Genomic DNA, 15,436 nt, shown 5'->3' with positions numbered 1-15,436 from the left:
GTAGAGATCATCGATGCTCGCATAAGCGCGGTTGAGAGAATAGAATGGTTGCATAGGAAGCTGCGTCGGTATTCATACTATATACAAAGATTTTCTCAGAAGTCGTACAAGAAAATAACGATACACTCTATCTATGCGATTAGTACCTACTAAATTTTGAGATCATTGTTAACTGTGAGATACTCGAAGGAAGAATTTGCGTGTTCGATTTTACAAGTCCCATGAGTCACGACCGATGTTCCGCGGGACCCTCTTCAACAAGTCCGATTCACGTCCAGGCCCATATTTATATAATTCATACATACAGTGATTTGATCAGCTGGACCGAACAGAAGTTGCACGGTTTACTTGCGTACATATATTACGAAGGAAACCATGAATCACTAGCCACTTCGTTTCTAGTATAAATCGTCTGCCCATTTTTCTCGCGAATCAGACAAACCTTTGTGAAATTAATATTCATCGTGTATGATCTATCGAATTTATGTAAATAATTTACTGTACGTGAGACGACGATAAATCGCGTTGTACGGAGATTGACTCATGATCCAGCTGATCTTTCGCACCCTCGACTCAAGGATTTAGGAAACCGGCTTACCAACGTCGTAACCGCCCACGCGCCTAAATCGAATCGCTAATCACTCGAGAAAAAAGAGAGTCGGAATAGAGAAATGTACAAAAGACGCGCGCGTCCACTCCCACTCGCACGGGTGTCTCGTGTACGATAATAACTTAGCATCAACGCGAGCAAAAGAGGGTTAATCGGCAAAAATACGAGACGAGCTTTGTCACGACGCGGTTGGCCCGGCGAGGCTGAAATATAATTCGGTGGATTAGCACCAACGCTAACGCTAACCGGAACGGGTCCCCGGGATTGGAAATTTACGTTGGGAATCGCGCAACCGCAACCTCTCGGCACGCCCCGTACGCTTCGGGCGATCAGTAAATTACGGTTTTTTGGAAATGGGGTACCTTTCTGCCTCTACTAAATTATATAATTCAAATTCTAAACCTATTCCCTGCCTACAATAGGAATTACGTACTTATTGTTAGAGCATGTTTAAAATCTGTGGTACTTGCAATACGATAGCCAGAAATCTGTCAGATAAAATTTATAGTAATTGCAAATACTGTTATCGCGTCTTGTACTTTTCGTGAATTCGCTTATATAATCGGGGATGACGAACTTCTCGATGGGACCGGCTGCCAAAAATTAGCATAATTCCCGTGTTCACATTTAACCCGGTCGACCCCGAAACTTTCGAAATTGGACGAACGTAGAACGCGTGGGAATCCGCGGGCTGCGTTCCTCCACGCGGGATGAGAGACGTAGGAACACCAACCCACTGGGCCCGATGCCCGAGATAATATCGCGAACTTATGCGAACCGCTTCTTCCTTTCTCTGGGACCAGTTGATAGTCGCCACCTGTGTACGTCTTTCAACCCCTTAAAACTTGATTCTAGTCCATTTTCAGAGATCATTTTTTTAATGCATTGACGATTACCATGACTCATTAAGATAAAGATGCTGAATTTCTGGTTTTGATAGGTACATCAAATGTGCATTATCTACATTTTATATTCTTTTTATTACTTAAACTTTTCTGTACGAATGCATAAAAATCTGTGGATTCCAGGCTTGTATGTGAACCACCAGCCGAGATTTTGATGCTCTTAAGAGAAGGACACAACTTCTTTATTGTTTCTGCGAAAGCTTTGAATTTTAATCTCATGCGACAGAAATAAAGATACCTTTTCTAAGAAATGAGACGAGTCTTCCAGACGATTTCAACAAACATTTTAAGAGTCGCAGTGACTCGTGATGTTGAGATATTTTCTTCGACCAGTCAATATTTCACCAATTAGCGGTGCCGAATTAATCTCATCTCGATCTGATCTGAACCCACCCTCGCCGGAACTAATAGATCCTCCTAGATGGTGACAAGCCCGTTTCGGTGCAAAATATCTCACCTGCCGAGCGGAAACCCAGCTTTCTTCTCACGATCAGATCTTATCTTCTGGGTCCCGAGGTGGCCCCGTTCGATCCTTTTAATTAGCACCGGGTCCCTTGGAACCTTTTTAAGAACTTCCCCTCCGAGTAATAATTCGACTCCGTGGTCGAAATTTGTCGAGGATCGTAACGCGGACGTTCGACACGTTTCTTTCATTCCCTGGTCAGAAACGCTGACATAAATAACCCGAAGGCTAGACGCTATTCCTTCTCTGAGGAAAAGGCAAACCCGTTTCAACAATTTTCACTTCATAATATAAATCTAAAGTCTTGCCTCTAATATAAAAAAAAGGGAAATGATATTTATTAAACATTTGTTTCCACTGTGAGTATCCAATTTTACTCTAAATTCATTACATCAACTTGTACTGGGATCCATTGAGACACAGCGTAGGTCGACTGACATACACGTGGAATCGAGAAGTTCACCTTCCATTAGCATTGAATGCGAATCGAATTAACCTGCCGATACACCAAAGGACGAGAAGCAGGATATACACGATGGAACGTATCCAATTTTTTCAACGTCTCTCAACGCGTTTCGCAAGTTCGTAAAGAAACAGCGAAGGGTGAAAAAACGAGTAGACATTCGTTAGAAGAGGACAATGGAAAAGCTCGTTACGGTTTCCACGGCGGGGCAAGTGGTTTCGTCACCGAGGGAACCGGTTGCCGTTCTAACAACGAAGCTATGCATCATCCCCTTATCTAGTCCGCAGATTCACGACCCGGTTCGCGATCTCGGCTCCGAGATACGCGGCAGCTAACGTGCCTCGACGCGACGCACGCGTGCCTGCGTATGCAAACGAGGAAATCGAGCATTCGGTGTCACCGCGCGTTTAACGACACTCCGAGATTCATTTTTCTGCCACCGTTCCAGCGAACGAATTAAGAATCTTTAAGATAAGCTTTCAACGCCTTCGGAGTTCGATTTATTCATTCACGCATTTTTGTACGATTGATTTTCACGATTATACGAACGGCACCATTCATTAATTGTGTATGAAGACTCGTCTCGGTTACTCGGGGGCTTAAGGCTTTGGCTCGTACGCCGTTTATCCTATCGGAGGATCTCTACTCTTCTTGTAACACAATGAGATCGCCCGCGTTTCGTTCGATCGTCCGGGAAGATTTTTAACTTGACAGCCCGTAGCGAATGGGTTTCTGGCGCTGGATACGCACCGTGACTAATCGGCGAAGGTGTCCCGAGGCAGTTCTTGGGATAGGTCCGCCGGACAAGGTCTCCTTTCGTTCTGATTCCTCCTGGTCATTATTCCCCGTTGGCCCGTGGCGCGATTAAAAGTAACTTTGAACGGACCCCCTGTTACTAAATGGGTCTGGGTTAAATCGATTCCGGACCCCTCTCGAGAAGTAGAGTCATCGACGGTTCATCGATAATAATCGGTCGATCCTGCGAGGCCGTTTATCCGGTCCCATTTGATTTGTTTGGAAACGCTGATTTACTTTATTGTTCCTTTCAACGCGTAAATCCTGCAGGTTCTCAATTCAAATGGCACTTTCTCTCCCGTGCCACCAGATATTTTGTTCTGTCATTAGTCGAACCGCACAGAAACGCGGAAACCGCTAATTCTCTGTGATTTTCATTCGATTTATCGCGTTATTCCATCTAGGCGACCGCGTTCAACTTGCATTCTATCGCGGACAAGAGTCTGTTTTTGCCTTTTAATGGAACAGCGCGAGTGTTGCAAGCAAACGTTCTCTACGTCTCCGGTAATTACCCAGAATTCGATATTCCCATATCAAGTAGTTCCGTTACTCGCGAAACGTTTCATTAAACGAGACAAATAAAAGGAAACCATTGGCGCTCGTAGTACGAGTCGAAAGTACCTATACGAAATCTGTAATTGCCACGCTGCGAATTTTTCTTGAAGATAAAATATTTCGCGACACCAGCTGGAAGGATGCATTTCAGACAGAAACTTCTTTTATAATTTAAACATTGCACAAATTACATGCTATCTTTGTATCTTTCACGCGGATACAAATTCTCCTGTAAATGCATCAAATCCGCAGTCTACTAATTACAAATGTCTCGCACGACGTTCGTTATTTCTTGCGACTCTTGAGAGCTGATAACAGTGATTGGAAACTTAATGGTAACTGATTAAGCCATTTTCTACAGGAAGGAGGTGGGTAATAATGGCACTTAGAAGAATTAGAGCCGCAGTTACCAGTCGCTCCTTGGGAGAAAGTTGCCTAATTATATCCTTATTAATTATAGAAATTTAACAATTAGGTTAATAGATCTCGATCTTAAACGTTCGATAGTTGTTGGTTATTTAAAATTCATCGATATCGTTGCACGCAGTTGAAATCAGATTTCGTAGAGCGTTCGTGCGTAGATATTGTACGAATGGTTACAGTCGATGGAACTGAGATAGCAAGGATAATGCAGCCTAATGCAAACGGCTAACTGGTAACCTTTCGATAAGCGGGATGCACGTGAATAGTTGGCTAACGATCTCCGATTTTCTACCAATAGGAAACACTCCGTTCAATTTAGATAAACAAAACTTCCGGGTACGCATCTGCGGTTGAAAACCAATCGCAAGATCATTTTATATCCTTCACTATTTATCTGCAACGTTCCAATGATGCAACGTACATTGATTAAAAGATATTCAGAGGAGGTATAGTAGCTCAATAGGAAATTTGAAGGCACGAGGCTTGAGAACCACTTTGTACGCGACGTATGAGATTGTCAGGCATTAAAGTCACTGGGAGTAGGTATCATGCATCACCCCGGGGATTTACGTCAACCGCAACGAATTCTCTTGTCGATGCCGAGGGCTGGCAGCGGTTTTCGTCTGAAAAAGCGTTATCTGAAAACCCTCACGATTTCCTGTCACTCGTTCCGTCGCTGAGTGTAACAAACCTGACACGGATTAAGGTTGCAAGCTTTCTAAAAAATGCTTCTACGTCCACTTACATGGATCTTGATCCTATCAACTGTACTTATATCGTTTATGAATCTTACTCTAACTCCTACGAATGAACTGTATTCGATGGTCAGTGTGAGAGAGCGGTCGAATTTCGAGATTTGAACAATTTTGCACGATTCTAGGACCACCCGAGAGTTTGTTTCACTGGAGGCTCGCATCCTTCTCATTGAATTCCAAAGGGAGGGGTAAGCTGATTTAAATATAAATCACGTTAAGATCGTCCGATGCGGGGTTTACGATCACAAATTACAACGAGTCACAACCAATGCAGCCGGTTAATGGGGGTTTAACGCTCAATGAAATTACGATGTAACTCGGAAAAGAGAAATAATGAATGCGCACGTATCGAGAAGCCTCTTTTTAACGTTGCCTACCAGCTACGTTCTGTCGTTACCCTCACAAGCAACGCGTTTAAGTAGACACTGGTGATTTAAGCTTAAATGAAACTCCGTTATCGGATAAGCTTTTAATTGAGGATACACAGTTGCATATTGAAAGAATTTGCAATTTAAACTCGCGGCCGAGGTATAATTTACGACGGCCCAGTGATTGTGAACGCAACTTAGTGGGACATTCTCCCAAAAACGTGTCACACCTAATTATAACCTGGGCGAAGCTCCAAAGCGGAAGCATGACCGAATGAAATTTCATCGGTAAAAAGAAGATGATGTTAAAGATTATTGCGAGGGGCAGCTGGGACCACTGGAAGCGACTTACAACTGTAAAAGGATCCGCTTTGGGCGGTGCTGTCGGCGCGCGTAATGATCGATCAGCGGCCGCGAAGGGGCGTCGAATCGCGCGGACTTTCGAGAATCTCGACGTACCGTGAAACCGATTTCAACGGTCGCCTCCGAAGAAAGAGAATATTATGCAAAGTGGAGCAACGTTATTCCTTACACCATCGAGAAAAATTCTTCTTTAAGAACGATTCCGATACTTTTGAACTGCACTGTACCCGCGTATCTAGAATTGCAACTACCGTTGTATGTTTTGAGTAATTTATGATAATGAGTTGCACCAGTGGCACGAAACTCAATTACTCGTAGTGGTAGTTGCACGAAAATTACGGTGTACCGGTAATTGTTCCCAGCACGTAAAGGTCTCGGATGAAGTGTACACTTTTTCACTGGGTCTAGATTACGCTTATCGGCTATTTGAAGCGGGAAGGGTCTTGAAATTGAATCACTCGTGACTCGATTCTGTGTAACATTCATTAGCACATGCATTAAATTATAGTCAAGATCAAGAGAGAGATAAACATTCCGAAGTTCTCAGCTTGGTGTCATTTCCAAATTCGAACACTAATAACAGCTGTATTCTGTACTAGACTTCATTTTGAAAAAAAGTATAGCAAATGAACGAATGCTTCGTGTATATTTTCCATCGAGACAAAGAAAAGACTCGATTCCGTGGAAAAATTAGGAGACTTCGATCGATGGAGTGTTACTTTAGAAATGCTAGCAGGTCTCATCATGTGAAGGTGATTACAGTCGAGACCCGAGCAGTAGACAATAGCCACTGCTTACTTCCCATCTTTTCCCAGCAGCTGCAACATCTTCACTAGCCGTCCGCGCGATTATGTCTTCTCGAAATCACAGAACAGGCTCTCCGGGTTCGTTCGCCGCCCATCGCGTCGACGCGTTCATCAAGAACGAAGAGGGTGCAGAAAATAACAAGAAGAATCCCCGGGCAATATTTCTCGTTTCGTACGACACGCTGCTTCTTACTTATTCAGATTTCATAGAACAAACAATATCGTTCGTCTGAAATAAGTAAAGCCGACTGAATCAATCTGCACAGAATAGGATAGTATTATTTAAACGATCATCTTCTGTGCTTTATCTTTAATCTGACCGATGGTCAAGCGTGGATCGTTTCGGCCATCGAGTCGCGCGATGCATTCCAATGCAAATAACCGTTGCCTCGGGAACGCGGCGTAATCGTCGCAATTTTGTGCTTCGCAGAAATCCGACTCGCCCTCAACCCCAAATTGCCTCAAGCGTCGACCAGCCGCAGGCATCGCCCCTCCGAAGTATCCAACGTTTCTATTTAAAACTGATATCATACATACATCAAATATCAGATATTCTTAATATTGCTCAAAGAGTAAATCAGTATAAAAATTTCTATACTAAAGTCGCACATTCGTTCGAACATATAATATATTTATTGAAGCATCGCGCCTCTCACAATCAGTTGCTTTCGAGCCTCAAATTAGCCTTAAATACAGGCTCGTCGGCAAGTGTTAAAATGGAGCCGCTCCCGACGATCCATCATCGCTCCCTCGGGATCCAGCACCGCCGAAATTCAAATAAGCCCGAGGCGACGCGACGAAGCAAACAGTCGATACATTAAGTCTTGGCGATTGTATTTAAGACACGCGATTTATATAGGTACTATCCTGTTATATCGTAAAAATAGAACGTCGACGAGGAACAACCTGTCGAGCGACATAATTCAAACTCTATGCCGTTTCACCTTAACAATTCCTGTTACATCCGCCGTTACATAAATCTCCACCGGATTTAATCGCGGATGGAATGCCACTTCTCGTCTCGCGACCGTTTCTGGAAACCGTGCGGCCACACGAAAGGAGCTTGACTTATGGGATGTAAATTACGCAATGGACCGGTAGGAGGCTGAGAGAGTATCGCGTTTCGGCTTGTCGGCGGGTAATCGTTTTCAGTATGCCGTGATCTCGCAGGTTGCCTGTGAACATGTCGAAATAAAGGATCCGGGATGACGGATGGGCCTCGGGCCTTTTTTAAAACAGTCCCACCACAATTGTACAGGGCATTCCTTTAATACGTCGAATACCCTTTTACATACTCGTTAGCCCATTCACTCCCACGTGATGTCTCTCGCCAATTCGGTACATCATCGAAAATAAACGCGTATCTCATTAACACCATTACTATAAATCTCATCGAGTGACTCTCTACGCCATCAATAACCAAACGAAAGTAGCTAGACAAGCCATTTTCACTGAATCAATTTGCATAGAGGACAAAGATTGAAAAGTAGTCAGAAGGAAATTTGTAAGAAACCAGCCACGACTCTTTTATCCCACGTTCTGATAATCTTTTTCTCCGTAATGCACCTTTCTCGGCAAAAAAAAACCCACGGTCACCGTCTTGCATGATTCATATTGACGTTGCCTCGCTTCTTGGAAAGTGTGGGTGAACGATCGCGCGACTTTTACGAAATTTGATTGACAGATCTCTACCGAATGTTATAACAGCGGGATCAAATTAATTTCGTCGACGTACAATAAATACGCGATGTTTGTTCAAACTAATAGTTTCACTAGAGCACAGATGATTAATTAAACGAAACGTTTTTTAAGCAATTATTTCAATTAATAATTACAGATTATGTTTTAAAGGATTCAACGATATTTTTTGATCGCAGGGTGGTCGGAGCGGTTATGGTCGGCGCGGCCGTTTGCGGTCGCATCCCCGGCCTGGCTAAGAGTCAACGGGAGCAGTGCAGAAAGGCGCCGCACGCGATGCCGGCTGTGGGCGAGGGCGCGGAGCTGGGGCTGCGCGAGTGCCGGCATCAGTTCAGGCATCACCGTTGGAACTGTTCCCACGTGGCGAACGATCAGGTCTTCGGCCACGTGGTCATAGTAGGTAAGAGAGCAAGGATTGTCCTGTCACCGCGGCCGGCCCGCTATTTATTATACGCGCGCCGCGTTTTACCTCTTCGGTTCTTAGCTGTAAAAGGCCCCGGTAATGGATGCGAGGTATTTCGAGCACTCGCCCCGTTCATGCGGCATAAATGATTGCGCTCCACGCGAAAAGGGTCGAGCTACAGTTTTATAGAGTACCGAACGAGAATCATAATTGGTTGCACGGCTAATAGATAATAACAAACCCGTTAGTTTATATCAATTTACGGCACGACGTATATTTAAAAATGTACAATGTTAAATACGATAAAGTTTCGAAGCAGGCACTGGAATTAGGCAACTGAAATTTCTAATCTCCACCTAATTAATTACCGATTCAACTTCATCTGCATATGTATCGACCTACATGTAAAAGTTTGAGAAATCAATTTAATCGATTCGGTATTAAATTATTTAATCGAACACGTAGGTATCTGTTACTAAGATAAACGACTCGGGTGTCACGCGCGTGTTTTATTAGGCGATCGGACCTTTATCATGCTTAATGGTCTTTTCATTAACTATATCTTTAGGTTTCATCGTGAATTTATTAATGTACAATCTACGGCAGAGCTCGTCTAGCAGTTAATCATTTCCTATTGAAAATAAACGAGTCCTCGAGGCAGGTCGATGAAAAGAATTATTGGAGTTCGATGTAGGTAGAATTTGATTAGGACGAGAATTTCAATAAATTCCCTATACGTTTTCATAATTTTGTTCTGCATAATAACGAAGCAATAAATCATTATTAAATCCTGTGTAAACATAATTAAATACAGCGACGATTCAAGCTGCGTACGCCATTCATATTACATATGTTTGCCTTAAAACGAATTCATCCTGAATCTAAAAATGGTTATGCTCATCTTAAAACGTGCAGGAACAAAACTGTGCTCTTCGGTGAGGGTTTAAAGTGGTTGTGGGAGTAGAAAGCGGGTTTGGTCGATCTCCACGCCGATAAAATCCACGCTACCGCGGGCCACCGTTCCCTTTATCCCTCCATCTCGCGTCGTCCTCCTCTCCGAGCCTAATCCTCGTAAAAACGTCCGCGGTGAGCGCCCGTTGCCCGCCGACTCCCTAATTTGGAACCTTCGCTTCTGGATTTCAACCTCGCACCGCGGGAACCGTCGTTCCCTTACGTTGCAAAAGATAACTTGGCTACCAGAGAGTCTGTGCCACTGCGTTGAAGTCTCACAGCATCATCGTTATAGTAAAACACAGATACATTAATATATTCAGAATTTCTTACAATTCTCTATACGACTGCCTTGTCGATTCGTGAATTTTATTCCAGCAACAGTTTATGAATTTCATTTAACGATATAATTGTATCCATATTTCACGATACGAGACGCATCATTTTCACGTATAATTCGTGTAGTCGAGGGCGAGTAACTTATGCAGTCCGGGATTAAACAGGGACAAACGGCGAAAGCGATATGTCTCGGGCAGGAGATAATCCAGGTATTTCAGTCAAGAAGCCGACGTGATCCGATCGCATAAATATCGTTAAACGGAACGTATTTGTCATTGGCGTATTAAAAAACCGTAAGCGGCCGCGCGGTTTATAGGAAACAGGTAGACGACACGCACCGCGATTTCTCATGATTAACTCACCGGATTAAAAGGCCGGACGTGGGAAAGAGCGAAAGTCGGACGGCTGATTTATAAACGCCGGTTATTTGTCACTTGGCTTGTTCCCATTGAACGGAATACAATCGGACCCCCTTGAATTCCATAAGGATAAAACACGCGGGGTTCAAGCGATCCTTGTTTAACCCTTCGACCACTGAATTATGTCGCCAAAGGATTCTTTTTATTCGCCTGTAATATCGAGGATCCTAGGAGCGTGAGAGTTAAATTTATTTTATGGTTTAATCAAGTTATTTTTGCACTGTGAAACGAGGCATCGTACAACGAGCATTGCTACAATTATTCACAACATTCTTGCGTACAAATGAAATTTATTATGCTCGTCGATCAGCTTGGGGAGTCTTATGGTAGTGAATCACGCTCGCTGTTGGATACTTAATTCAACTTTGTCAAACGCAGCTGCTGCTGCTGCAGCAACAAAATTACTGAGTACTATACGATCTGTATGACAGTGTATACGCATGAGATTCAGTATATTTTGCATATAATACGTTATTACGGATACAATGAATTGAAGAAGACGCAAGACGAAAGAATGATTTATTTATTTTCAACGTATCGAACAAAATATAAATGAGACATCTTAATTATCTACAGGATAAAAGAGTAAATGAAACGAAACGGAAATAGCATGAATTAACGAGAGGGAGTAAAAAATATAAATAACGCCTGGCAAGACGAAGGAGCTAACTTAATTAGTGAAATTAACGGGGCCGCTCGACGCGGCGAACGTTAAGTGAGACGATTTTGCGCGGCCGAGATATTTCCCGGCTCGTAAAACGCTCGATGGAATCCGCGCGGCGTGTAGCTACTTATTTAGGAGAGGCTTCGAATCAAACGCGGCGATTAACGAGTTTCACATGCCGGCGTCGAAGTCTCCTCGGCTAGGTTGCACAACGTGCACTCGAAGATCCAGTAGACGGGTCTTGGAAATGTTCATTAACAAGATATAATCGAGTCCTTAGACAACATTGTTGCACCTCGATTCCCTCCATAACTTCTTCACTTGGTGCGATTTAATTAAAAAATAAAATCTACGCAATCTTCATATATTTACGCGTTATACTCGTACGAACACGAATTGCACCTCAATTAAATATTATTTATTCCACCGAAGACTGTTCTCGCGCATTTTATCTGTTCTAGTTGGATTGGAATCATTTTCCATGCTAATTATCGAAGAATCCGCGAACGAAACTATTTCATCGAACTTCAAACGGGCGCCGATGCGAAAAATCGAACGTATCCGCTGTTTAATGGACGGGGACGGTCCTCTAATGAGGGGACCTGCGAGAGACAGCACGAGCGCGGATCTCTTCCCCCTCGATCAAGTCGATTATGAAGATTTCCCAGTTGTCGTAATCGCCAGTTCCCGTTCGCAGATTAAATTACTCGCGCGCTTCGACACGGCCAACTGGAGAACCGGTATACATATACAGTGACAGTCAAAAGTGCATACGAATTGCAACTCATCGAACAACAAGAATCGAAACCATTTGTTTAAATACTTTTACGTAATGTACATCAGGTGTTCTTTGCAGAATCGATTTAACTGTTCCAGTCATATGAAACATGAAGGCTAAGCGTTTCGAATAGAAGTCACATCCAGTTCACTTTTGACACTCACTGTATGCAATGAGAAGAGAAAACAGAGTTGCACGTATGCAGATTCAGGATGTCGCAGTTTGCGAATGAAACGTGGCTCGATTATCGAATCGGTCGCGAAATGAAAAAGAAACTACGAGGAAACGTATTTCTTAAAAAGATACCAAAGCTTCTTCGCGGGCACTGTAGGTGTTCGAACGGTGGTGGTGTTGCTTTCTATTGGGTCGGGTTCGGCAGGTACTGATAACGCGTCGCGTCAACCCGTTGACTTTATCAGGGATGCACGCTCTCCGACTGTTGTATTTTTTGCCCACCGGCGTGCGGTCCGGATTATTTTGTCACGCGTGGAATAAAATTAGCACGGATTTATAGGCTAATAACGTCGATATCATCACCGGATAAGCTTCGACCGGAGATTTTTATGGGATCAAGGAGACAAGTGCACCGTGCGCTTATCAGATAAGATTTCCCCGGAACGATCCGTTTTCTTCGCGTGTTCCGACCTATCGATGCGTTATCGCGCGCGCATCACTCCGCTTCATGAACTCGTTTCTCGGAATATGGCCGAGCATCGTGCGTTTACACCGAGATCCCGATCGGATTTACGTCCAAGCGACGAGTTACGATCTCAGATACACCGCGAATTTGTACGTTCCTGCGATTCGATCTTATCGATTTTATTTATTTACCTACCGATTATCCGGATCAAATCGGCAACGAGCAAGACGAATATCGATGCCAACAGGAATTACAATTTTTATAAGTTTCCTTATTTATCAATTCCCTAGCCGTACTTCAATCGAGTATATTTAATCGGATCACCAGTTGACTCGAGGAGGAGGAATACATTTTCATAAATTAAACTCGTTCACGCGATTTCGGCGAGCCGTGCGTGGGCGTATCCCCTAATCTTGCAGACGAGACGTAATTAAGAGATCCATTACCCGGGCCACTTCGGAATTATTATCTATTATTAATTCAATCGACTTGCTCCTTAATTACGGATGCGAATCAAAAGCGAGTACCTTCGAATTTTCGATTACTTGCTCGTGCAAATCATTCAAATCTGATGTATACCAAACAATAAAAAATATGTTACCTCTGATCGGATACAAAAATGTACTCATTAAACTTTGCAAATCGTGTAGGTCTCACAGAAATTCAATGAAACGTCGGGTATTCTTAACCAGTTTATTCCGCTTAGCATTCAATCCTATCGCGTTCTCGACTTTGGATGGTAGAAACCTATCACGCTTACTCGGCTCTCGACATAAAGTCATCGCGAGCAACGTCTCGGTTTGAATATAAAAGAGAGTGCCCCCAAAGCTTGATTTACGCCGGTTGATTCAGGATATCTCGCTCACGACTCAAATCAGTTGCGACCCATTGAGACGTACTCTGATCTTTAAAGGGAAACTGGTTGGCAAAAATCATTTACGAAAAACCGTAGAATTGTTCTCGTTTCAATGGTAACTTAAAAGGAAGAGAATATTGAGTAATAGAATTTTCATTTAAGTCGTACAATTTTTGTGTAATGAAACTTGTGCATTAGTTAAATGGATTTTATCAATCGTGATAAAATATCAATTTCATTTTACTTACGATTCGAATATATGATTTTGAAAATACCTTGAATCCCACGAATGGCCGCGCGACGAATAAAAACGGATCAGCGACCGTCGAGTGGATTTGAAACGCCTTAAAACCCTTAGTGTAAAACCGTGGATATAACTTTGTCTCAATTTCAAAATAATCTGTATCATAAATGAATCGACCTGGCCGTAAATTGCACTCTCCTTCAATTTCTTACTTTGCCAGTCATGCATTTAGTTGTATCTTCTCTCCAAATCGAAACAACGTATTTCCAAGGCTCGGTTTCAAGTAAGCTGAAATCATTCCCTATCACTTTCAATCCGGCAATTGGAGAAAGTAAAAACTAAACGCGAAGCTTTATAATAAAAACGTCTTTCAAGATTTATATAAAAAATTGTCTCTTATATAATACTCAATTTCTATTTGTATATGTATTTCTGTTTCTATGTATTCGTATTGATCGACACTACATAGTTACGTGCAGGTGAATAATCAGAGATGATTAAAATTAAATCGAACGCTTCGTTATACGAAAATTTCTTTAATTTCGAACCATGATCGAATCCTTATCAATCGTATAAATAAGAAGGCATTCGGTTTCTGACACAGCGTTTATCGCCGGACGCTGGGATTCATTAAGGAACTGTATCCCGGCGTACGTTTCAACCTGCTTTAGATACCCCGTCCGCCTAATGACCAGAATTCGGGCACCCACGTGGCACGAGAACTTCGCTCGTTAAACGGTTCGCCCGAAAAATGAGAAGTGAAATGAAAAAAAAAAGAACTCGTTATTTCCGCGAACCGGTCGATCGGGTCGACACGCGTGTGAGCCACCGATATCTGATCGATTCGAACGCGGGTTGTCACCAGGTGAACATAAGCGAGTCAAACCTGACCGATAACGAGACGCTGGTTAATCTCCTGCACAGACTGATTTGTCAAAGTCTCGCGTTGTCGCCCGTACCGCTTGTCCATTGACTTTATTCGCTCGATTTATCAGTGGAATTTCACAGTGGCTGTGACACCGCACGCATGTGCCAAAATGCATTTATATGTCTATCGAATATTCGCAATTAAAAATTGTGTCGCCTGAACATTAACAAGATCGTTCAACCTGCAAGGTTCAAAATAAAATGTCTATTACTTATTATTCGAAGTTCAACGCTGATATCGACGACGCCTGGAACCCGAACCAGGACTATTTGGGTTCCCATTAACGCGACTAATTAATCCAAATTTTCGGAGAACAGGTAGAAAGCGATCGGGGAGAGTGTAAGATATTTATGAAAGGGTCCGGTTATCTGCTTCTAAATTCATCCACGCGGTTATCTAAACGGAGACCGGATCGTAATTTACGTTCGGAACGAATATCAGCGCGTGGAATCCTCCTACTTGGTCCGGCAATGGTAATTTCCAACAGCCCCGACCATAAATTCTTGGTCACGGTGGTACGTACCTACTGTGTACGTACCTATCGTCCAGTCTAGTTGCCGGAGATACGCTGAATTTACTCGCGATGAATCCGCGTACGCCGCGTTCCACGATCTATCGAACAAATTAGCGCCGCGATAACGCGGACAGAGACGGATCGGCCGTGTAATGCCTTCGATGGGTTTACGTACCTCCGCACAAAGGAGATCGAAGGATTTTACAGAGTCTGTTGCCATGGTGAATTACATGGCACAGAAATATTCTTTAAATAGTATACATATAAAGTATATACAGTTTGGGACGATGATTCCTGGCCGGCTAGTGTTAATTTCCCCTAAGAGGTCAAAATTCAAAAAGAGTAATAAGTTTTGTTTTTTCAATACTCGATCTGGCATCGATGCTGCTGGATTTTTACATCATTTTAACCTTCTGAAATGAATTTCAGACAAAAGATTTAGCTCTAATTGTCATCATTAGCTATTGTCTATCAACACAAACTCGTCGGTTATAAT

At 43.0% G+C, this 15,436-nt stretch overlaps 1 protein-coding gene across 5 annotated transcripts in view; it reads left to right on the top strand.

Moving 5' to 3' along the window:
* The window catches only part of LOC108627003 (Wnt oncogene analog 2), a 59,799-nt gene that overhangs the window by 28,811 nt on the left and 15,552 nt on the right, over positions 1-15,436 (top strand). For 4 of the 5 annotated variants that reach the window (XM_018028009.2, XM_026815236.1, XM_026815235.1 and 1 more), the window contains exon 2: positions 8,384-8,604. In XM_018028009.2, the coding sequence (XP_017883498.1) occupies positions 8,384-8,604 (221 nt within the window). Of the gene's footprint in view, positions 1-8,383; positions 14,273-15,436 lie in introns of those variants that run through there. The other variant, XM_018028008.2, reaches the window with a different exon arrangement.

The sequence above is a fragment of the Ceratina calcarata genome, unplaced genomic scaffold, assembly GCF_001652005.2.
Source record: "Ceratina calcarata isolate Rehan_Ccalc_2016 unplaced genomic scaffold, ASM165200v1 scaffold436.2, whole genome shotgun sequence".
NCBI classification, from domain to species: domain Eukaryota; kingdom Metazoa; phylum Arthropoda; class Insecta; order Hymenoptera; family Apidae; genus Ceratina; species Ceratina calcarata.
The sequence above is the reverse complement of the archived record's forward strand: the minus strand, read 5'-3'. Positions and strand labels throughout refer to the sequence as shown.